The 23033-nt window shown below is 47.1% G+C and overlaps 2 protein-coding genes across 3 annotated transcripts in view; one reads left to right on the top strand and one right to left on the bottom strand.

Moving 5' to 3' along the window:
- PARN (poly(A)-specific ribonuclease) overlaps positions 1–9237 on the bottom strand; it is a 52699-nt gene extending 43462 nt beyond the window's left edge. The window contains exons 1-9 of the mRNA XM_082199753.1: positions 9069–9237; positions 6180–6257; positions 5469–5548; positions 4159–4226; positions 3980–4061; positions 3729–3789; positions 2335–2500; positions 806–871; positions 494–532 (exon numbers count right to left, since the gene is read on the bottom strand). Coding sequence (XP_082055879.1) covers positions 494–532; positions 806–871; positions 2335–2500; positions 3729–3789; positions 3980–4061; positions 4159–4226; positions 5469–5548; positions 6180–6257; positions 9069–9087 — 659 coding nt within the window. The 5' untranslated portion in view covers positions 9088–9237. The remainder of the gene's footprint in view (positions 1–493; positions 533–805; positions 872–2334; positions 2501–3728; positions 3790–3979; positions 4062–4158; positions 4227–5468; positions 5549–6179; positions 6258–9068) is intronic.
- Positions 9238–10294: 1057 nt separating this feature from the next.
- On the top strand, positions 10295–23020 carry ECI1 (enoyl-CoA delta isomerase 1). 2 transcript variants are annotated; one of them, XM_082199911.1, is made up of 8 exons: positions 10407–10453; positions 12860–12945; positions 13073–13189; positions 14454–14581; positions 15731–15877; positions 19131–19252; positions 20965–21143; positions 22591–23020. In XM_082199911.1, exons 4-8 carry the CDS (start codon positions 14465–14467, stop codon positions 22755–22757), a joined length of 732 nt encoding a protein of 243 aa, XP_082056037.1. In that variant the 5' UTR covers positions 10407–10453; positions 12860–12945; positions 13073–13189; positions 14454–14464; the 3' UTR covers positions 22758–23020. The 2 variants fall into 2 exon arrangements, with proteins under 2 accessions (XP_082056036.1, XP_082056037.1); XM_082199910.1 differs by lacking the exon at positions 12860–12945 and having other exon boundaries at positions 10295–10453.
- Positions 23021–23033: the final 13 nt, after the last annotated feature.

Here is a 23033-nt window from a genome sequence, read left to right as displayed (position 1 = left end):
TCGGAAGCCAAACGTCCGGCGCGGGTTTTGCAGCTTCCAATCAGCTGCAGGACGATCCTGCAGCCAATCAAAAGCCGCACCTTGGTTTTCGAACTGTTCCAGGATCAAACTTGCCTTGAATAGATCAAATTTGAAAACCAAGGTATGACTGTACAGCTTTTTATTCAATCTTTTTTTTCAATTTTTTTGTTGATATTCCACATTTATCATAAAGAAAACATAACAAAACATACAACAAAGAAAAACACATTACACTACAATAAACTAAACTAAACACAAACGAAAATTATTACAACAACTACCTATATCACTTTGCATTGGTAACTTGACTTCCTCAAATGCCCCCTAACTGAATTTCATTGTATCACCTTGTAACAGTTTTCCAAAATTATCTTTCTAATAAAATTAACTTTTTATTCAATCTAGTTCCTCCCCACTTTCCTAACCCCTTCTCTTTTCGCAACAGTTAGCATCAATGCAACACAAAACCTACTTCCAGTTCAGCGTCTGATAAATTAATTTCCTCTGGAATCTAGAGAGAGAAAGAGAGAGAAAGAGAGAGAGAGAGATTAAGCTTTCCAGAGGAAGGAGTGGCTCCCTATTTTATCTTCTCTCCACCCACCCTGCACCAGGGGTGGGGAACTCCAAATATTGTTGTACAACAACTCTCATCAAACCCAGCCAACGGGACCAACAGCTGGGGGTGCTGGGGGCCACAGCCTGGCAAAGTCTTGAGGGGAAGCTGTTCCTCACCCCTGCCATAAACTCTGTCCAAGACCCCAACTATGTTTTTAGAGGAACTGACCCTGTGCATGGTTCCAGCTCCAAATTTGTGCTCTCTTCCTTCTGCAGGAGGTCTTCTATCCTTTCTCTGAAAAAGGGAGAGAAATATGCAAGGTTCATTTGCATTAGGCTGATGGGAGTTTTGAGTCCGGCAGTGAGAAGTACCCAGGTCCCAGGCCACCTGGTGGAATAATAATAATATTTTTTTATTTATACCCCGCCCATCTGGCTGGGCTTCCCCAGTCACTCTGGGCGGCTTCCAACAAAATATTAAAATACAGTAATGCATCAAACATTAAAAGCTTCCCTAAACAGGACTGCCTTCAGATGTCTTCTAAAACTCTGGTAGTTGTTGTTCTCTTTGACATCTGATGGGAGGGCGTTCCACAGGGCGGGTGCCACCACCGAGAAGGCCCTCTGCCTGGTTCCCTGTTAACCTGGCTTCTCGCAGTGAGGGAACCGCTAGAAGGCACTCAGCGCTGGACCTCAGTGTCCAGGTACAACAATGGGGGTGGAGATAAATTAGTCTTGTTTGAAAGTATTCAGTTAGCTGCTCTGTCCCAAGTTTGAGCAGTGCAGCTCACTAGTCAACTCTAGCAACAGCCCTCCGAGATCTCAAGTGAAGATTGTCCGATGATGCAATCCCAAAACCCATTTAAGTGGAGAGACTGCGGACTGAGCTGGGGACCTCCAGCACGCGAAGCTTGGCTCCTCTCTCTACAGCAGTGGTTCCCAGCCGTTTTCTGGCCATGTCCCACCTAAGCATCTCTAAAATCCTGATACTACCTCTCCCCCCCCCCGTGACATATAATTATTTCTTACTATTCAAAAAGTGAACTCCTATTCACGTGGAGGAAGCTAAAAGGCCATTAACTTGGTCTAACTCATTCTCGAATTGCCCCCCTTAAAAATCAAATTGCACCCCTGTGGGTTGTGTACCCTATGTTGGGAACCATAGCTTAACAGGTTTCAGAACATCAGAGAACCAGTCAGTAAAACTTACTTGAAAGTGGAGAGGGAGGAAACACACACACACACACACACACACACACACACACACCAGCATATCACACACACACATATATAAAGGTAAAGGGACCCCTGACCATTAGGTCCAGTCGTGACCGACTCTGGGGTTGCGGCACTCATTTGCTTTATTGGCTGAGGGAGCCAGCATACAGCTTCCGGGTCATGTGGCCAGCATGACTAAGCCACTTCTGGCGAACCAGAGCAGCGCACGAAAACGCCGTTTACCTTCCCGCCAGAGCAGTACCTATTTATCTACCTGCACTTTGACATGCTTTCGAACTGCTAGGTTGGCAGGAGCAGGGACCGAGTAACGGGACCTCACCCCGTCGTGGGGATTCGAACTGCCGACCTTCTGATCGGCAAGTCCTAGGCTTTGTGGTTTAACCCACAGCGCCACCCGCGTCCCACACACACATATATCCTGGTATAAATTAGTTCAGAAAATCACTGCTCTGAATCGGTTTCAAAATAGATAAGTTACTGAGGACATCAAAACTTCTGAGCATCGCTTTTCCCACTTACACTACTTTCTCAATGAACTTCTTCTGGTCCTCTGGAATGGTCACAGGGCACTTTGAAGCATTGGGGGACACGTACGACAAGGCCCCCACTCCGTTGGCTTGGGATCGCCTTTCGTCATATTGCTCCCGTAGCTGCCTTTCCTCCTCTTGATTTAAATAAGGGATTCCTTTAAAAGAAAGAGAAATGGTGATGCTTTTTGTGGCCCAAAGCGTGTGTGTGTGTGTGTGTGTGTGAGAGAGAGAGAGAGAGAGAGGGGGGGAGGGAGAAATCAGGTGAAGACTGCAGCTTGGGAATGGACAAGGCCGGTTCTCATGCTTTGGTAAACCAACCTTCCCCAACCTGACACCTTCCAGATTATTGTCTGATTTTATACTAATGTTAGAGATTTGATGTTAGCCGCCCTGAGCCTGATTTCGGCCGGGGAGGGTGGGATATAAATAAAAGGTTATTATTATTATTATATTATATTATGTAGTGGTTAGACTGTAGACCTGGGAGACCAGGGTTTAAATCCCCACCGGGTGACCTTGGGCCAGCCAGCATCTCCAAACCTGGTCTACCTTACAGGGCTGTTATCAGGATAAAATGGAAAGGAGGGGAGCCATTTGTGCCACCTGGAGCTCCACAGAGGAAAGGTGGGAGTATATATGTAATATTAAACAAGCAAACATCTGGAGGGCATCAGCTTGGGAAAGGCAATGATAAACCATTGTTTAGTGTTACACACACACAAGCAGGAAAGTTCCTGAATGAAAACTTGGACTTATACTTATACACACACACACACACACACACACACAACCACTTTTTTCCACATGGTCAGAACGACTTACTTCCAGTTTCGCCTAATCCTGGTTTCTGTAATTTTATAGGAACCAGAGACTGGGTTAAAAAATAATAATAATCAGGTCAGTTTCTCAAAAAGCCGGCTTCATGGTTTAAAGTTGGCTTCGTGAGAAATTGACCAGAGGTAGTTCTAAACCACAATCTATGATTCTAACAACAAACTCTGGTTAGGGAAAACACTAGCAAAGTAAACACTAGCAAAGTTCTCCTGGCCATGTGGGAGGGAGAGAGCTTTGTTCAAGAGCCTTCCTATTCATGCATATAGCACTGTAAACAATGGCTTTGCGTTAACACCTAAGCCAAATAATTGTTTCAGTATACTGCCACTGTTACAGATGCATAAAGAAGTTGGAAGCAGCAATTCTACAGGGTCTTTAGAAGATTATTATATTATGTAGTGGTTAGACTGTGCTGGGCAAATATCCTGAAGAAACTCACTGCAATTGAGATGATGCATCAATAGGAAGGTGGAAGTAGAAGTTATAGCTATGGAAACATCAGTATTATGAGAATATACACTTTATGGCAGGTTGAAAAACGAAACTTACCATTGCGAAAAACTTTATTAAAATCAAATCCCTGGTTTGCTAAAAAGTCTATACTTGAACTCTGGAAGAGAAAACAAGAAGCTTTAAGGCGAATGCATTACTCAAATACAGTGAAAGTTGACTTTTTTTAAAGTGGCGAAGAACGCAAAACGTGGGCCCCAAAGAAAGGTTTTGCTTTGAACTGCACCCAACCCCGTTACAGCATCAGAAGGGGGAAACGGAAAAACATATGAAGCGAACTTCTCACTAACCTGACAGACAAACTTCACATCTGGCGACGTTCTATTGAAAGGTTTGGGGAAGATGTAGAAATTAAACGATTTTATAACGTACCTAGGAAAGGCAAAGGATTTGGGAGGTCAGTTGATGGGGCTGTTGCTATCAACATGCTCAACTTTAAAAGTATCACCAAGTCAAGAAAGCCACGTACTTAGATTCTGTGAGATCGTATTTAAAAGTGCAAAGGCCAAACTGGAACAGCAAGAAATCCATGGAATGCTGGAGGTGACAAGACAAAAATAAGATCTAAACAGTCAGCTTATTCATTCAGAGGAGCCGCAGGAATCCCAGAGCAGAGCGAAACTTAAAGGGTCACTAAATTACATTTCCCACTGAATTCGGGCACTTTGTACAGTCATATCTCAGGTTAAATGTGCTTCAGGTTGAACGTTTTCAGGTTATGCTCTGCGGCGACCCGGAAGTAACGGAGCACGTTACTTCCGGGTTTCGCCGCTCACGTATGTGCAAACGATTAAAATGACATCACGCGCATGCACAGAAGCGGTGAATTGCGACCTGCGCATGCGCACAGGTTGTGTTTACTTCAGGATGTGAACGGGGCTCCAGAATGGATCCCATTCGCATCCAGAGGTACCACTGTACATGAATGCATGAAGTAATCAAGAATTTCTCCAGAGTATTCAACGCAATGCCCTCCAGATGCTGCTGGACTTCAGCTCTCTTGCATCTCAGCCAGCAAGGCCACTGGTCAAGGCCAAACCTGGAGGACCGTATTGTGGGTCACTAGAAAAAACAAAACCCCAGCATGTTTCTAAACAGAATATAAACAACACACAGCAGAAATATCTCAAGCTCTTGAAAGATGTGGAGAAAGGGAAGAAGTAGTTTAGGACATTTATTTTCCAGTTAAAGATACCATGGGAGAACCGGATAAATGCACACATTAGAAAGGGAAGAAGTAGTTTAGGACATTTATTTTCCAGTTAAAGATACCATGGGAGAACTGGATAAATGCACACATTAGAATGCAAGAAGAGCCTGCTGTTCTCAGTGATCAATCAGAAGTCTGCAAGCAGGGCCTGATTGCAACAGCACGACCACAGGGACCAACACCGAGGGGCCCAGGTTCCTTTGGGCCCTCCAATAAAATATCTGAGGATGCGGAGACCCCCTCACAAGTTTACACGTTTACTCACTTCTGTGCAAGTCCCACTGTGTTCAAGGGAGCTTACTCCCAAGTAAACGTGCACAGGATTGTAGCAAGACCAACCCTTCTACCTGACCCAATAAAAGCTTGTGGCCCAAAGAGGACTATTATTCACAGAAGAAAGTCTTCCATTCTGTGCCTGGTTTGCAACACTGAATTTCTATTTATTGAAAATGTTTCCCCGCAGCGCTGTACTTAGCAACAGAAATCTGTCCGGCACACAGATGTCATAACCCCATGTCCAAAATATTTCATCGACGAAGCACTGTAACGCAATGATTTAAGATTTTTACCTTTTTAAGTTTTTGATACCTTTCTTCAGGTGTGTCGAAGCCATTCGTTAATGCGCTAACAGATGGTCCATCGCTAATTCCTAATAAGTATAAAAAGGTTGTTTGAACAAGCCTCTTAGGGATGCATCAGAGCAGCTATGGGATTACAAATTTAATCCGTAATGATTGCAGCGCATGCTTAAATCACACCCTAAATTATTATTATTATAAGAACATATGGAGAGCCTGCTGGATCAGGCCAATGGTCCAACTAGTCCAGAATCCTGTTCTCATAGTGGCCAACCAGATGTCTATTGGGAAGCATGCAAGGTGAATGCAACAGCACTCTCCCCTACTGTGATTTCAGGCTATTGGTATTCAGAAGCACACAGCTTCCAACAGTTGAATTATGTAACCCACTCTGGGACCACGTGGTGAAGGGTGGGCTACAAATGCCTATAAATCAATAAACACTTCTTTTTTTAAAAAAAAGAAATCCTCATGTCCCTCAAACTTTTCCCACCCTCTCTAAAAATGTACCACATTGTCTCATTTCTCTGTTACACCCAAGAGACAGAACACAGAAAATCTAGGAACATCCCATGATCGGCTTTCACCAATATCCCTTCAGCCTTCCCATAATCAATATGCGACAATGTTCCAGAGCAGTGATTTGCAAGGAGCTGCAAATTCAGATCTTTACAAGAGAGAATTCCATGAAATACTCCATACCTGAAAACTCTCCGTCGATAGCCAAAAAGTCTGCATCTTCGATAGCTTCATAAACTTTGCTGAGACTGTCCTTAAAATCTGTAGGCAAGAGAGAGAAAGAAACAGACCATGTCAAGAAGTGAAAGTGGGCAAAGCACATATGGTTGCCCCTCTACCTCTGAAGAATCATTCGCAGCTCTGTAATTGAAATAACACATTCACCAAGCACATTAAGGATCACCTAGCCAGAACTTCCCACCCTGTGGGTCCCCAGATGTTGTTGGTCTACAACTCCCATCATCCCTGAGCTCTGGCCTTGCTAGCTAGGGGTGATGGGAGTTGTAGTTCAACAACATCTGGGGACCCACAGGTTGAGAAAGGCTGACCTAGGCATTTTCATGGGTTACAGTTAATATGTAGCTCCACCATTGTCCAATTATGTTCTAGTTGCTTTAAGTATCAGCACTCCCATTCCAGCTAGTGTGGGACAGACAACGCAAGGGACCATCTTTGCCTACCCCAGATGTTCCAGGACCAGAGTCCATCGTGATATGACTGGGGGCAATTTGACAGTGTGCAATGCCCCACCTCCTGCATTAGCTTCTTATCTGCCCCACCATCCTTTCCTCCAAACATATATTTTAAAAAAGACATTTCTGCTCCATAGCGAAAATGACAAAACCATTTCCATTTCACAAAGAAATGGATCTAGGTGATGCCGACAGGATGAAAATAAATCCTTAGCAATTCAACAACAACAACAACAACAACAATAATAATAATAATAATAATAATAATTTCTTATTTATACCTGGCCCATCTGGCTGTGTTTCCCCAGCCACTCTGTGTGGCTCCCAGCCGAGTGTTAAAAACAATACAGCATTAAATATTAAAAGCTTCCCTAAACAGTGCTGCCTTCAGATGCCTTTTAAAGATACAATAGCTGCTTATTTCCTTCACATCTGAAGGCTACTTCAATGGCTACTAATCCTGATGGCTATGTTCTATCTCTACCGTCAGACAAAGCAAGGATGCTGGACTAAATGGGCCACTTGCCTGATCCAGTAGCTCAGTGTTTCTCAACCTGTGGGTCCCCAGATGTTGTTGGACTACAACTCCCATCATTCCTAGCCAGCATGACCAGTGGCCAGGGATGATGGGAGTTGTAGTCCAACAACATCTGGGGTAGCCTCTTCTTCTATTTTTATATTCACACAGCCCAGACACTCCCTAGTAGGACTCTGATGGGGCAGGTCTGAGGGTGGAAGTTGGAAATGTTGTCCATTTACCAATGCCACCTCCGTTTGTTTCAGTTTTAATTAAGAATTACAAAGTGCACCTGTGCTGCACACAGATACCCTCTGGAAGGGGGAGGAGACACACGGGTGAAGCTGAGACGACTGCCCTATGGCCATGTAAATTTTACCAGAGAAGATGAAGTAAATGGGAATGCCACACATACCCAAGGCTTCTGTCCCTGTATGCAAGATGCTTCTGTATAGGATGGAGAATTTATTCATTTTTTTATTATAATCTTTGTAAACGGATAGAACTGTCTGGCAAAAATGGTCGTTGGAAGACTAGAAATGTATCCGTTAATGGATGGTTTTATTTCAGTTACTGGCCACAGCGTATCTGTTAATGGGTGTCATTAAAAAGCAAGGTTGCAATAAAATTGTAAACCCAGCTTCTTGCATGACAGTTAACAGATTTATTTTTTATTTTATTTTTTAAAAAACCCTGTATTTAAACTGCATTTCAGTAGTTCAGTATTTTTCTGTCACATGCTATGGGCTGCAACATGTGTGACCAGAAGGGAAAGCTCCAAGCAGCATGCCCCCCAAATTGGGGTGTGTGTGAGTGTTGAGACAGCAATACATAAGAGCAGATTGTCCCCAACTGTACAACTAAACCTAGACACAGAAGAAGAGACCTTGTGGAAACAGGCCAAAGGCCCATCTAGTCTAGCATCCTGTTTTCACAGTGGCCAGCTCGATGCATTACAGATCAGGCAGAAAACGAAACTGATCTCCTGCTTCCATCTCCCTGTTTTCCTCTGCTTCTTATAAATCATATTCTAGCCGGCATACTACAACATATAACTGCAGCGACAGACCGCAAGCCAGCACGGTGCACGTGGATGGCCACCATGCAAAACAAGCCTGTTGGGAAAAGATCTACGAGGACTCTCTCCTTCCAGCATAATCTTCTTTTTTTTTAAGCTGATGAAAACAACAGAGGGGTATTTCCCTCCCATCCATGACACAGAGAAGAGGCTTTTTGCAGATACGCACACGGTGCTCAGCGTCACAGTTCTCTCAATTTCCTCTCGTATTCTAGCCAGCCGTGTTTTTAAAAAACAAAATAAAATGGGGGAATGCAATACATACATATACATATATATCTATATATCTATAACTATATCTATATATCTATATCTCTCTCTCTATATATATATATATCGATCAAATAACCAGCAGAGAAGGAAGGAAGGAAGGAAGCAGACCACCTAAAACACAATATAATACATTAAGTGCACTACTAAATGGGGGCAATGTGGCATATGGCAAAGGGAGAGCCTTTGGGTATGAATGGGGGGTGTTGTGGGTTTTTTGGGGTGGGGGCATTATAAAGGATGTGTGGGGAGGGAGGGGGGAAATATCAGCCTGGAGGTATCAGGGGCAGCCTGAGCAGCAGGAGGAAGGGGCAGGATGTGGGCCTCTGCCCAACCCCCACCTGTTCTGGGGGGGGTCAGGTTTCCTTCTCGGCCTCCCCCCAACCCCCACCCCAAGGGAGGAAGTTCAGCCTGCCTTGAGGGGCAGCCAAGAGGAGGGGCGGCGGGAGGCCACTCTGCATATGCTCAGAGGCGCTCTCGTGGCTGACCCTCTCCCCGACCCCAGCCGGACTCACTGTTCCTGGTTATCTCCATCCCTGCGGCTGGCTGGCCGGCTCCGGCTTCAGCGACAGCAGTAGCAACAGTAGCAGCAGCAGCGAGAGCCACGGGCCGGGTCAGGCCTCGGCTCAGGCCCAGCAGAAGCGCGGGCACTTCCGGAAACAAACCCCACTCCGGCGACCCCCCTCCCTCCCCTCTGGCCCGAGAGCGAGACGCGGCTCACGTGACCACACCCCCCCCTCCCGGGGAGAAGCGGGCCGTTCGAAGGCTGCTTCCCTAGGCGCGTGCGCAAAAGCGCCTCGCGCATGCCCAGCGGTGTCTCCTGAAGCCTCTCCGCCGCCCTTCCCCTTCCTGCCCTGACTTGATGGGTTTGCAAGAGAATCTTGGCATCCCGAGAGGTGAAGGCGCCCCAGGTTTTTGTGCACCGCCTGGTCCGACACGTGCGCGGGAAAGTTAATGTACTACCGCGTGTGCCTGAGCGGATTCAGGGTTAAAAAAATACAAATTAAAAATTCCCCGATGCTCCAGTGTTAGTGGATTAGAAGCAGGACTCGGGGGTCGAGGCGCCTTCAGTGTAAAGGGGTCCTGATCCTATGGGGGAGAGAACAGGCATGGCATCGTCCTTTGCAAAGTTTCCGGCGTCGAGGTCAAAATCAGTTTTATTTCAGGAGGTCTTTGCACCACGAGTGCTCTTCTTAGATCTATAGATCTATAGACCTCCCCTTGTGTAAAATATACCAGGGCGGCGTGCAGCAAAGTTTACAAGAGAGGTTTCAAAAATGTAATTAAAAACATATCATGAACGTTCTTCGTTTTCCGACGTTTTAAATTCTATGCATTGGGTGCTTTATTTTTTATAATTTTTGCAAGCCACCTTGAGACACAGGCGAAAAGCGGGGTATGATTTCAGGCGCTTGTTAGAAATAAATACTAAATGGTAAAATAAGTAATATGTCCGGGCATCCCGCGCCCAGTTCCTTCCTGGGCTGCCACAAGCGTGGAGCGAGGCCAGGCCAGGCGGATGCCATCCTTCCATCCCCAAAAGTCACTTCTGTCTACGGAACTCCCTGCCACGCGGGCGATCTTGCAGCCCGACGACAAGCACGGTCAGGCAACATCCTCGGATGCGACTCGGCGCGGCTTTACTCGCGAGTAAACGCGCAACCAAGGATACCGCGCAGCCGTGCCCCGGGCCAGAGGCTAATCCTCGTGGAGGGATTCCGCTAGCTCCTCCGGGTGGGCAGGCAGAGAAGCCGTCGGAGGGGCGCGACTGGGGCGGATCTCGGCCTCGGCACGCTGAGCCAACCCTCCCCCTCCTCCTCCGCCTCTTGCTCCTGCCTCCCGTGCAACATGGCGGCTGCAGCGACTGTGTCCCGGGCTTGGCAGCAGCTCCGCTATTCAGGTACGCTCCTGCGCGCTTCGGGCCGCGCCGTCGGGGCGTTGCAAGAAGCGCTCCGGGGAATGCAAAGCGCCGGCTTTGCGGCTGCATCCGCTGCATCGAGGGGCGTGAAGTGGGCGGGTTGCGGGGGGGGGCTCCCCGTTCTGCTCCCCTTCCAGCCCACCTTGGCAAGGGTGACTTTGAGACCATTGCTGGGCCTCAGGCCTGCTCGGAAGGCCAGAAGGCAGCCTCGTCTACTCGGGAGCAAGTCCCCCTTAGTTCAGCGAAACTTAGGGGAGCGTCTCAAAGGGTTGCAATGTATTTTCTCCGTTTCCTTCCTAAATGCTTAACATCAAAGTCTGCTCTGAAATCAGCATGACAACCCCATTAAAAGGTTTTTTTTTCAAAACCTGTGCAAGGCAGCATTGGCATCCGAGAAATATTATTATTATTATTATTATTATTATTATTATTATTATTATTATATTTATACCCCAGCCACTCTGGGCGGCTTCCAACAGAATATTAAAATACAGTGGTCTGTTAAACATGAAAAGCTTCCCTAAAGAGGGCTGCCTTCAGATGTCTTCTAAAAGTCTGGTAGTTGTTTTTATCTTTGACATTTGGTGGGAGGGTGTTCCACAGGGTGGGTGCCACTACCGAGAAGGCCCTCTGCCTGACTCCCTGTGACTTGGCTTCTCGCAGCAAGGGGACCAGCGAGAAAACAACTTAAAGCAGATTTTAAGGCAAGGGGCGTTTTGCCTGGGATTAGGGACATCTAATCTGAGGCACAGCCTCCTCCGTGTGTTCTCACTTGGAAGTAAGGCCTCATCTGTATGGTACTTTGATTTTGGCATCTGCCTGTCTCTAGAGACAATGGAGTGTGACTGGGAGCGGGTGTTTACACCTGGGGAGTGTGTAGGGGGGGTCCTGGGCTGACCAGATGACAAGACCCCCCTCTCAGCATCGCTGATGTGGTCCAAAGGAAAGCAGAGCGAGACGTTTGGCACCAACGTGGCTGCAGGAATTGCTGGAAGGAGCCCTGCAACTGCCATAGGGACTCTAGATTTGTGTAGGGTTTACTCCTCTTAGCCTTTTCTTCCCCCCCAAAATATCCCACAAGGCAGCGGAAGTTTAGGATCAGAGTTTTCCTTCTAGAGTTTTCCTAGGTGGGTGAGCCCCATCTGCCACTCACTTCTGTGGCATGTGCAGGAACGGCCTTCTTGACCGTTGGACCCACTTTTGGTCTTCTCAAACTGCTGGAGTTATAGGTCTGGTGCCTATCCAGACCTATAACTTCCGCTACCTGCTCTCACTCACTAAACCACCTCTCATATATTTACTTGTATTCCTAGCCCCTAACTGTTCCTGACTCAGCTTATTTCGCTACACTATCTCAACCTCCTCACAGAGTCTTCCACTCCAACCACCCAAGGATTGCGCTCCCAGAGCTGGTTTTATAGTCCCTCTGACTCCACCCCCTGGGTTCTGATTGGGTAACTTGTTTAACTATTTCACCTCCAGCACTCTCATATGTTCACGCCACACTCACTGAGGGTTTGGGCTCAGCTCACCTGGTTTAGCCGGTCAGTCGAAGCCGTTTCTGGGATTGTGGCCGCTGTCGCATGCTGACAGCTTCTAGGAGCCACAGCTGAGAGCTGAGTGCAGGGTGGGGGCCAAAGATGGACAAACTACCCCAGAAGGATCATGACATGTCCTCCACCAGAGTACTACCCCTTCCATGTACAGGCTGTGTTTTTTCGGGTTGCGGACCGCTGAAACCCGGAAGTACCGGAACGGGTTCAGAGTTGTTCAGAGACCTCTAATATCCAAACAGCCAACCTGTGTGTAGTTCTGTAACAAATAAGCAGCCTTAAACAAGCCTTGCTGTTTGTGTTTTGCTGGTCTGCAGCAGCCGATTCACCAGAAACGATGGTTGGAAGAAGGGAGAGACGAGGGCATTTTTCATTGTTTCAGAGGCTTTTCCTGGTTTCTTTTGCCATTTGGGGGTCACAATTCTGTGTTCAGCAGGAATCCATGGAAATTGTCAGTTCATTATGTGAACACTTCCTGTCAATGCATTGTTGTTGGAAATTGTGATCTGCATGTCTACAAAATACAGAACATGTCAGTAAATTCTGAATAACAAAAAAATAAACAATACAGAATAAATTCAATATTACAAAAGGAAAACCCATCTAGGGGTCTTAAATACATAAATACAAAGCAAAAGACCAGGTACACAAGATACATTTAAAGCACATTCGAAACACATTCCTCCTTTCAGAGAATTCTGGGCACTGTAGTTTGTTAATGGTTGCTGGGAATTGGAACTCTGAGGAGTAAACTACAGTGCCCATAATTCTTTGAGGGAAAGAACGTTATTCGGATGTGCTTTAAAATTAAAGCGTGCCTCCGTTTCTTCAGCAGCAGCCTGAACTATGTAGAAAGCCACTTCTGAAAGGAAGTTTGAAGAGCTGCTTATGAGAGGAGGAGCAACAGAAAGAATAAAAAAGGCAAGGATTCCTTTCCTAAAATGTTGATTCTTTTCACCCCAAGGCAGTAGGCTCTCAGCTGCTGAGCTGCCACTCTCCTGGGCAACGACAAGCTGGTAATATCTGGATTCTCTCCCCCCCCCCCCAGGTTCTTTACTTCAGTTTCAACATAGCCGAGCTGTCGCCCAGAGACTCAGATGCCCTGCTGTCCAGAGGAGGTCGTTCAGCAACAACAAGATCCTGGTGGAACTGGATGAGGGCACAGGTAAACCCCCTCAGGCCTGCATTTCATAGAAACCATAGAAATGTAGAGTTGGAAGGGCCCCTGAGGATCATCTAGTCCAACCCTCTGCAAGGCAGGAATGTGCAACTGTCCCTTTTGGGGATCAAACCTGCAACTGTGGCGTTATCAACACCACACACTAACCAACTGAGCTATCCACATCCTTTTGTGTGGTTCTTTGAAGGAATGGTGGCGTACACACTATACATTTATTTATTTTTTTATAAGATATTTATTAAGATTTTCAAGAAATTACAAAATAGGTAAAAGGAAAAAAAATACAAAAAGAGAAAAATACAAAATAAAAATAGTTTAAAAAAACAATTCAGTCATCACATATTTTTCATTTACTTATTTCCCGGACTTCCTCACGCCTTCCTTCTCTGTATTCCAGTTCAAATTATTGTTTCAGCAAATCCCTCCCCTCTTTCAAATCCTTCCCATAGTTCATAATATTCTGTCATCACATACCTTAATCTATTTTCATCTTATTTTATATATATAAAAAACCTTAAAGTTTAGAACTTAAATCTTAATTTTTACCAACTTCTCCTGTCATAACATTCTTACCTAATTCTTTAAACATTTTTATTAGAGCCAAATAATTCCATTTCAGTATTTTCCTAACATTCATCAATTTTATAAAACAGTATACATTTAAAGCACATGGCTTCCCGCAAAGAATCCTGGGAACTGCAGTTTTACCCCTCATAGAGCCGCAAGCCCCAGCACCCTTCGCAAACTACAGTTCCCAGGATTCTTTGGGAGAGGTTGTGTTGGCTCCCAGCACACAGCATTTCATAGGTATATTGCTTCTGCACATAAGAAGAGTTTGGATTTGATATCCCGCTTTATCACTACCTGAAGGAGTCTCAAAGCGGCTAACATTCTCCTTTCCCTTCCTCCCCCACAACAAACTCTCTGTGAGGTGAGTGGGGCTGAGAGGCTTCAGAGAAGTGTGACTGGCCCAAGGTCACCCAGCAGCTGCATGTGGAGGAGCGGGGAAGCGAACCCGGTTCACCAGATTACGAGTCCACCGCTCTTAACCACTACACCACACTGGCTCTCTTGAACCACATGCAGGTTCTCTTTAGCTGTCGCGGCTGGGAAGCAATAATAGATCCATCCTTTGTGAATTGGTCCAAAAACCCGGGAGAGCAGCTGTTGGTCAGCGTAGACAACACTGAGGTAGGTGGACTTCCTAATCTCTGGCAGCAACTCTTGTTTCCTTGTGTTTCTCGTTCAGGGGTAGCAGTGATGAAGATGAAGAGCCCACCGGTTAACAGCTTTAGCTTGGAGTTTCTGACGGAGCTTGCCATAAGCCTGGAAAAGCTGGAGAACAACAAAGCGTGCCGCGGTGTCATCCTGACCTCGGTACGGGTGACAAATAGAAAAAAATAGCAATCGTCCATTTGGTTCTGGGTCCATCTTTGCTGGCTGGTGGGGGGCAAGCTATGCTGGGTGGGAGCGTCCATTGCACAGGCTGGGATGATGATGATGATTGACAGGTGCCTAACCCTGCCAACCCTTAGCACCAGCCAACCCTGGATACAAGACCTCTCAAAGGACCCGTTGATGGCATTTTACCATTGTACTGTGGAGAGTGTATTAACTTATGGTCTGTGTGTGTGGTTTGGGAGCTGCACGGTCAGGGGAAAAACAATGCTGTCCAGAGTTGTAAGGACTTCGGAGAGAATAATTGGGTGCACTCTTCCCACCTTGGATCAAATCTATGCTTCCAAGTGCCATAAGAAAGCTGCAGAGATAGTGCAGGATAGTGCGCACCCCGGAAATGATCTCTTTCAGCTTCTGCCTTCTGGAAGAAGGTACAGGGTTATAAAGACTAGGACTAGAGAAACAGTTTCTACCCAAATGCCATTTTGGTTTTAAACACAGTGTAAGGAGTCTCTATAAGGGGACGCGGGTGGCGCTGTGGGTTAAACCACAGAGCCTAGGACTTGCCGATCAGAAGGTTGGCGGTTTGAATCCCCGTGATGGGGTGAGCTCCCGTTGCTCGGTCCCTGCTCCTGCCAACCTAGCAGTTTGAAAACACGTCAAAAGTGCAAGTAGATAAATAGGCACCGCTCCAGTGGGAAGGTAAACGGCTTTTCCGTGCGCTGCTCTGGTTCTCCAGAAGCAGCTTAGTCATGCTGGCCACAGGACCTGGAAGCTGTACGCCGGCTCCCTCAGCCAATAAAGCGAGATGAGCGCCGCAACCCCAGAGTCAGTCACGACTGGACCTAATGGTCAGGGGTCCCTTTACCTTTAAGGAGTCTCTATGGGAGTATATTGTATTTAAAAATGGGGTATCAGAGTTTTTAGGGGGCTAACCAGGTTAGATTTTTCAATTTTGTTGTTCTGTATAGGACAATGACAATAAAGATTATCGTATTGTATCGTAAGATCTCTCCTCTTTCTGGGAGCTGGGCAAAAACGGCCCGTAGGACTTTTCAGAGTGAAGCAGCATGGCGTGAATCAGGAAGGCACGTTGCCAGCTATGACAGATCCTTTTCCTTTTCCCAGGTTGTCCCCAAAATCTTCTCCGGGGGCCTGGACATCACGGAGATGTGTGGGAAGAGCGAGGAGCACTACGCCGAGTTCTGGAAAGCCGTGCAGCAGATGTGGATTACTCTGTACAATTCCAGCCTGGTGACCATTGCAGCTGTCAATGCAAGTTCCATTTATTTACTCCCTATCCCTCCAGAAGAATCACCTTAAGCCAGTGGCCACTGGTGGCTGGTAGGGTGGAAGGCAGGGAGGCCGACAGTAGGGGGCGCCAGAGCCAGGCAGAGCCAGCCACCGACCAGCGGTAAGCAAGAAGGCAGGCAGGCGAGAGCAGAGTGCGGTCGGTGGGGCAGTGCCCCATTTGCCCTAACGGATAAGCCGCTACTGTTTTTAGCTCTTTGCTCAATGGGCTATTCGAAGCACACCCCAGTGCAGTTCAGACATGAATGTATAGCTATTGTAACGCTGCAGGATTGGACCTGGGGTGGGTTTAGGAATTAGTGCAATTCAAGCAGCGCTTGTCTTACCAAAGGCAAGGTGGGTCTTTTAAAATGAGATTCAGAAGCAATACAAAATACCGTATTTTTCGCTCTATAGGATGCACTTTTCCCCCCTCCAAAAATGAAGGGGAAATGTGTGTGCTGTTGGGATACTGCCAGGGAGATAAAGTCCATCATGGCCCCAAGCCGTCTGCCGGACGATCCATCGATCTCCCGTAGGCACGCAGTATCATCGATTAGCGACATGAGTTTCTAGAAAATGTCTTGCCACATTCTAGAGCTCATGCACACTCTATCAGCAGATAATGCACAGCCAAAAGTTGCACGCAGGAGAGCATTATTTACAAGCTTTATTCAGCGTTGATCAGAACAAAGAAAGACAGGAGTGCCTGCATCAGTGTCTCCGACAGAGAGAGAAAACGAAAGCAATAGCAAACATAAACATCCTGTGAACAGGACATGCGCAGACTCTGACTCACAAAGCCTGCTCCCTTTTAAGGTGGAACGGAAATATCCTAACATGTGCGTCCTATGGAGCGAATGCAGGCCCCTTGGCTTCAGCGATAGCAACACGAAGCCTCTGAAGCACAAAGGGAGAGCTCCCCCTGCGCTCCGGAGGCTTTGCGTTGCTTTTGCGGAAGCCCCACGGCCGGTCAGTCTGAGCACCAGCTTCCAAGAAACTCTGCCCAAACCGTCCCATTTTATAGGTAGCCAGTGTGGCTTCCAAGACTACGTGCAGATCATCCATTCGCCACTCCCTCTCAATGCCTCACTTTCTCAAAACAATGTCCAACATCTAAGAAGGTACCCAGCACAACTGATCCACAACTGATTAAGGCAGCTGGGGGGGGGGGGCTTCACCTCTTCCCAACGTTTTCAGAACATAAAAGACTGTTCCCACACCATCAGAAACTTAACAAGAGCGGGGAAGGAACAGAGGCAGGAAGGGTAACCCTGTCAGGTCACTCGCTCCTCGATACATTTGGTCTTCTGGATGCATTTCCCATGCAGCGGACTGCATAAATTCAGGTACGGCCCCCCCACCATCTAAATAATGCCCCATTTTAAATGGCAAAAATACACACTGATAACATCACCTGATAATGGTTATGTCACCAGGCAGGTTTACCCAGGAATAAAACAAGGAAATGATGAGTTCAAGAAAGAGCTGGTTGTTTCCCTGTTTCAACGATCTAAGTCAGGCATAGGCAAACTCCTGCCCTCCAGATGTTTGGAACTACAATTCCCATCATCCCTAGCTAACAGGACCAGTGGTCAGGGATGATGGGAATTGTAGTCCCAAACATCTGGAGGGCCAGAGTTTGCCTATACCTGATCTAAGTATCCAAACAATTTAAAATACCCTAGCTCAGGCTTCATCAACCTCGGCCCTCCAGATGTTTTGAGACTACAATTCCCATCATCCCTGACCGCTGATCCTGCTAGCTAGGGATCGTGGGAGTTGTAGGTCAAAAACATCTGGAGGGCCGAGGTTGAGGAAGCCTGGACTAGCTATTTAAATGCACACGTGATGGTTGCAGCTCGGGGTCATCACCATTTTAGTTTTAAAACAGAAACTTAACAAAACTGGTATCGTTGCTCTGTTCGTTTCCCCGAAACTGCGGTAGAATGTCAACAACCAAAGTATAAGCACATGAGAAGAGCCCTGCAGGATCAGGCCATCCAGGTTGGTGACTGTCACCACATCTTACTGGTAAAAAAAACCTTGGCCCTCCATTCTTTAACACGTTGCTGGCTTGGGCACAGAGGATTCCCCTTACTGGGAATGTTTGGCTTCCCAGTTGGGGTCGTCAGACGAGGCAAACCTCTGCCAATGATCGAGTGAGGCAGTCAGCTATAGTGGCCACATCAAACTACGGTAACTTGGGAGGACTGATTTGCAGGAAGTAGGCGATGCAACAAAAGGCAGGCGAGGGCCAAGGATGCAGAGACGACTGGGGACAAAGCAGAGCCCGGCTGGGGAATACTTTCCATATTTCCTCCCCATGCCAGCGGTGGGAAGGGCCAAAGTCACAAAGGGGTGGAGCAATGGTTGCACATGTTACACCTATTTGCATACCCCTCTCTCACCATCCAGACAAGCGATTGTTCAAGGGCACATTCCAGCTGAGCAGAAACACTCTGTTCCCACCCCCCAATAATTTTTATTAATTTTTTCCAAATATCTTAAACACAATACAGCTTAACAGTATTATTCTCCTTTCAATCTATATCTTATCCAAATTAACTTCCCTCCACCCCTCTTCTGGCTTCTCTACATTGCTCTTATTTAAGCGTGATTACTATATATACGACGCGGGTTAAACCACAGAGCCTAGGACTTGCCGATCAGAAGGTCAGCGGTTCGAATCCCCGCGAGGGGGTGAGTTCCCGTTGCTCGGTCCCTGCTCCTGCCAACCTAGCAGTTTGAAAGCACGTCAAAGTGCAAGTAGATAAATAGGTACCGCTCCGGTGGGAAGGTAAACGGCGTTTCCGTGCACTGCTCTGGTTCGCCAGAAGCGGCTTAGTCATGCTGGCCATGACCCGGAAGCTGTACGCCGGCTCCCTCGGCCAATAAAGCGAGATGAGCGCAACCCCAGAGTCGGCCATGACAGGACCTAATGGTCAGGGGTCCCTTTACCTTTCCTATATATACAGTCTATAATTCCTTAATAATTTTTTGTATTATACTTTAGACATACATTCCTTATTATATTACAGCATTACATCTTGTGGTCTAACCAAATGTTTACAATAAACAGAGCAGAAACACTCTGGGTGTGACGCAGGGCCAGTGAGGGGTGTGACCTGGGGAGAGTTCCAAGGGCCATATAGAGAGACCCAGAGGGCCACCTTTGCTCCCAGGCCCAAGGCTCTCCACCCTTGAACTAGATTTCCTGTTCTCTGCTTCCTCCCAGGGTTCCAGTCCCGCAGGCGGCTGCCTGATGGCAATGTCTTGTGACTACAGGATCATGGCCGACAATCCCAAGTACAGCATTGGGCTGAATGAGACGAAGCTGGGAATCGTGGCCCCTTTCTGGTGAGGTGGCGGAGGAGTAAGAAGAAGAAGAATAGGGGTGTGGGGTGCAATTCGCTGCAACTTCTCTAGGGTTTCTCTGAACCCCGGCACAGCCAACCACATGGCAGAGGGCCTTCTCGGTAGTGGCACCCGCCCTGTGGAACGCCCTCCCATCAGATGTCAAGGAAATAAACAACTACCTGACTTTTAGAAGACATCTGAAGGCAGTCCTGTTTAGGGAAGCTTTTAATGTCTGATGTTTTATCTATTATTATTATTATTATTATTATTATTATTATTATTATTATTATCATCTTCATTAATTATGTTGGGAGCTGCCCAGAGTGGCTGGGGAAATCCGGCCAGATGGGTGGGGTAATAATAATAATAATAATAATAATAATAATAATAATAAGCACAGCTTAAATTCCTGGCTGCGCTACCTAGCCTGTCGTTCGTTCGTTCCTGCTTGAATGTCTCTCCTGCCTCCCTCCATTTTACTGCACTTCAATAATGATTGGGGGATTATTCGCTTGTTTTTGCTCTTATTTTTATTACACATTTTCTGTTTTTTTTATATACTGTATTTTACGTTGTGGACCGCCCTTAGATATACAGATGAAGGGCAGTATGCAAATTTAATTAATAATAACGATGATGGTGACAGGCAGGTAGAGAGGACAAAACGAGAGGAGGAAAAGATTCATTGTCACAATTGCCAATAAATATGGAGGATACAGGCACTGTGAGTCAATAATAAAACCTACAGAGATGAAAAGCCTGTGTAATCTAAAATTACTGAAAGAGTCCAATGGTCTAAATTGCCATTTTTTCCCAAGAAGAAAAAGAAGATAAAAAGTAGCCTTGAACTGTAAAAAATCCAAAAACTCACATAGACCTGTTGGACCAAGGCTCCTGAGTTAACTATGTTTGTATATAGAATAAAATTAGAATACAGTCTGGAGGGGAAAAAACAACCCTCACATAAACCAAAAGTGTGCAAAGGCCAAAGTACATAAGGGTTGTTTTTTTCCTCCAGACTGGCGATTTTCCAAGTCTTGGAATACCAATAGTAGAGATTATTCAGATCAAAGGTCTTTCAAAACTTGGTGACAGTGGCCCAGGCTGCTGCCAAAGAACACGAGGTTAGTTCCTTGTTATTCAGATCTCAATCCAAATCTGAAGAATCAGGGAAAGAGAGGGGGGGCTCATTTGTTACACCTCAAGGACGGCCTCTCCCCATAGGGACCAACACAGCCCCTGAGATGACTGTCTGAATCCCTTCTTTTTGTGCCCCCTCCAAGAGAGATTTGGAGGGTGGCAACACAAGAAAGGGTCTTTTCTGTAGTGGCTCCCCATTTCTGGAATGCTCTTCCCAAGGAGGCTTGCCTGGTGCCTTCATAATACATTTTTAGGCGCCTTGCCTAAAAATATTCCACTTCTCCCATGCCTCTGGTGCCTTTACTACATATCTTTAGGTGCCATTTTAATCAGCCTTTTGCTGATTAAAAAAAATCTATGGCCTTTTTAATGTGTATTTAGGCAGCAGGTTATTGTTGTTACGTGCTACGCTGAAGGGCGGTATATAAATTTTAATAAAAATAATTATCAGTGAGATCTCAGGAACTGCTTTTGTCCAAGAACGCTTTTCTCTTGGAGCAGCTCCACCACATGTGCTGATGGGTCTCAGTTCTCTCTCTCTCTCTCTCTCTCTCTCTCTCTCTCTCTGCCAGGTTTAAAGACACAATGGTCAATGCCATTGGCCACAGAGCCACGGACCGGTCCATCCAGCTGGGACTCCTATACCCTGCCGCTGATGCCCTCAAAATTGGCATCGTGGATGAGTTGGCGCCCGAAGAGAATATCCAGAAGGTGGCTGCAGAGGTGATGGCCCAGTGGCTGGCCGTTCCAGGTGAGGCAGCCCACCCCCAGAATCCTGCACCACAAATACACATTCCAAAACAAATAACATCCTATAGTGGGGAAGGTTTCCTTGGTAAGAGGCCAACCCTGCTTTAACTACTATACCACACTGCCTCATACCCTAGTGGTGAAAGAAAGGTGTGTTGGCAGTAATTGAGGGAATTGGCAGCAAGGTGGGAGGGTTGGCTTAAAGCAGGCTCCAGGAAGAAAGCCTTCCGATCACATGGGTCAGGAGAAAGTCAGCAATAACTTGCAAGATATCAGTAAACTTAATTCTTTATTCAAATGAACAAAACGGCTCAGGCCTAGTGAGCACAAAACCTCTTCCCAGTAGGGTTTCCCAGTTGTGGGAACTGAAAAGTCCCTTCTCTCCAAGCCTCCTCCTTCCCAAGCAATCTAAGGCTCAACACCTTGTCTGTCTCTGCTCCTCCCTCTTCATACCTCTTCAGGTTCTGGGAGACCAGCGGGGAGGGGAGCTGGTCGCAGCAGGAGGGGAAGACCCCCGGCATCTTCAACAGCCTGCCTGATCTCTGCCTCTTTGCCCTAGTCCTCTCTAGCCTCTGCTTCTGCCTCTGCGTCTGGGCCTCTCTCTGCCGCAGTCTCTTCCTGCTCACTAAACCCTGTTACCTCTTCAGCTCTAAGTCTTCTTCCCTTATGGGTTCCTTTTGGGGGCTCCCCAGCTGGTGCCTCCCACCCAGGGGAGTCCTTAGCATATGCGCCACCGGGGTGCAAAGATCCGCCCAGCCCCCCCAAGTCTGACAGGTGCCGCCGTTGTGAATGACAAGTGCCACTGCTGGTGCGGCGCATCTTTGGTAGATGAGCGCACAAAGTCGAAAGCCCTTTAGTGAAACAGTAGGTATTTCTAGCTTGATCAAAATTATTTATTATTTCATAACAGGTAGATAGTTAAGGGGACACGGGTGGCGCTGTGGGTTAAACCACAGAACCTAGGACTTGCCGATCAGAAGGTCAGCGGTTCGAATCCCCGCGACGGGGTGAGCTCCCGTTGCTTGGTCCCTGCTCCTGCCAACCTAGCATTTCGAAAGCACGTTAAAGTGCAAGTAGATAAATAGGTACCGCTCCGGCGGGAAGGTAATCGGTGTTTCCGTGCACTGCTCTGGTTCGCCAGAAGTGGCTTAGTCATGCTGGCCACATGACCTGGAAGCTCCCTTGGCCAATAAAGTGAGATGAGCGCCGCAACCCCAGAGTCGGTCACGACTGGACCTAACGGTCAGGGGTCCCTTTACCTTTACCTTTAGATAGTTAAGAGCTTAGGCGGCTTCAGCGGTGGGCACCTGGCACCCCCCCCCCAGAATTTGGCACCCCTTGCACCCTCACGCAAAGACAGCCCTGCTCCCACCACTCCTATGCGTCCGTGACACCGGGCCGCAATTCAACATGCGCTCTCTTTTTCTCTTTCTCTCCTTGCTGCCCAGACCATGCCCGCCAACTCTCCAAATCCTCGATGCGGAAGCCCACAGTGGACCACCTCCTGGCGCACCGTGAAGCCGACATCCAGAACTTCGTGCGCTTCATCTCCAGGGACTCCATCCAGAAATCCCTCCAGATGTACATGCAGATGCTGAAGCAGAAGAAAGCCTGACCTGGGAGCGGAGCAGCCTTGATTCCTGGTCCCGTGACCTCATCACTGTTTATCTCAAGCGCCTTTGTTTCCCAGCTGGTGCCTTTTGCACAGAGTTTTGCTCTCGAGGTTTTTTCCTTTGGACGCTGGATCTCAGGTTGTGGGCAAGTGGGGCCGAGGCCCGTTCTGCAAGGGGCACATTAGGCCACAAGCTCGCTCTTTGGGCACTTGGGAAGAATCAGTTTTGCGCAAAATGTGAATGGTCAATAAATCACTAAAAGAGAGGCTGTGGTTGGT

Source organism: Podarcis vaucheri (genome assembly GCF_965113315.1).
Source record: "Podarcis vaucheri genome assembly, chromosome: 14".
NCBI lineage: Eukaryota > Metazoa > Chordata > Lepidosauria > Squamata > Lacertidae > Podarcis > Podarcis vaucheri.
The sequence above is the reverse complement of the archived record's forward strand: the minus strand, read 5'-3'. Positions and strand labels throughout refer to the sequence as shown.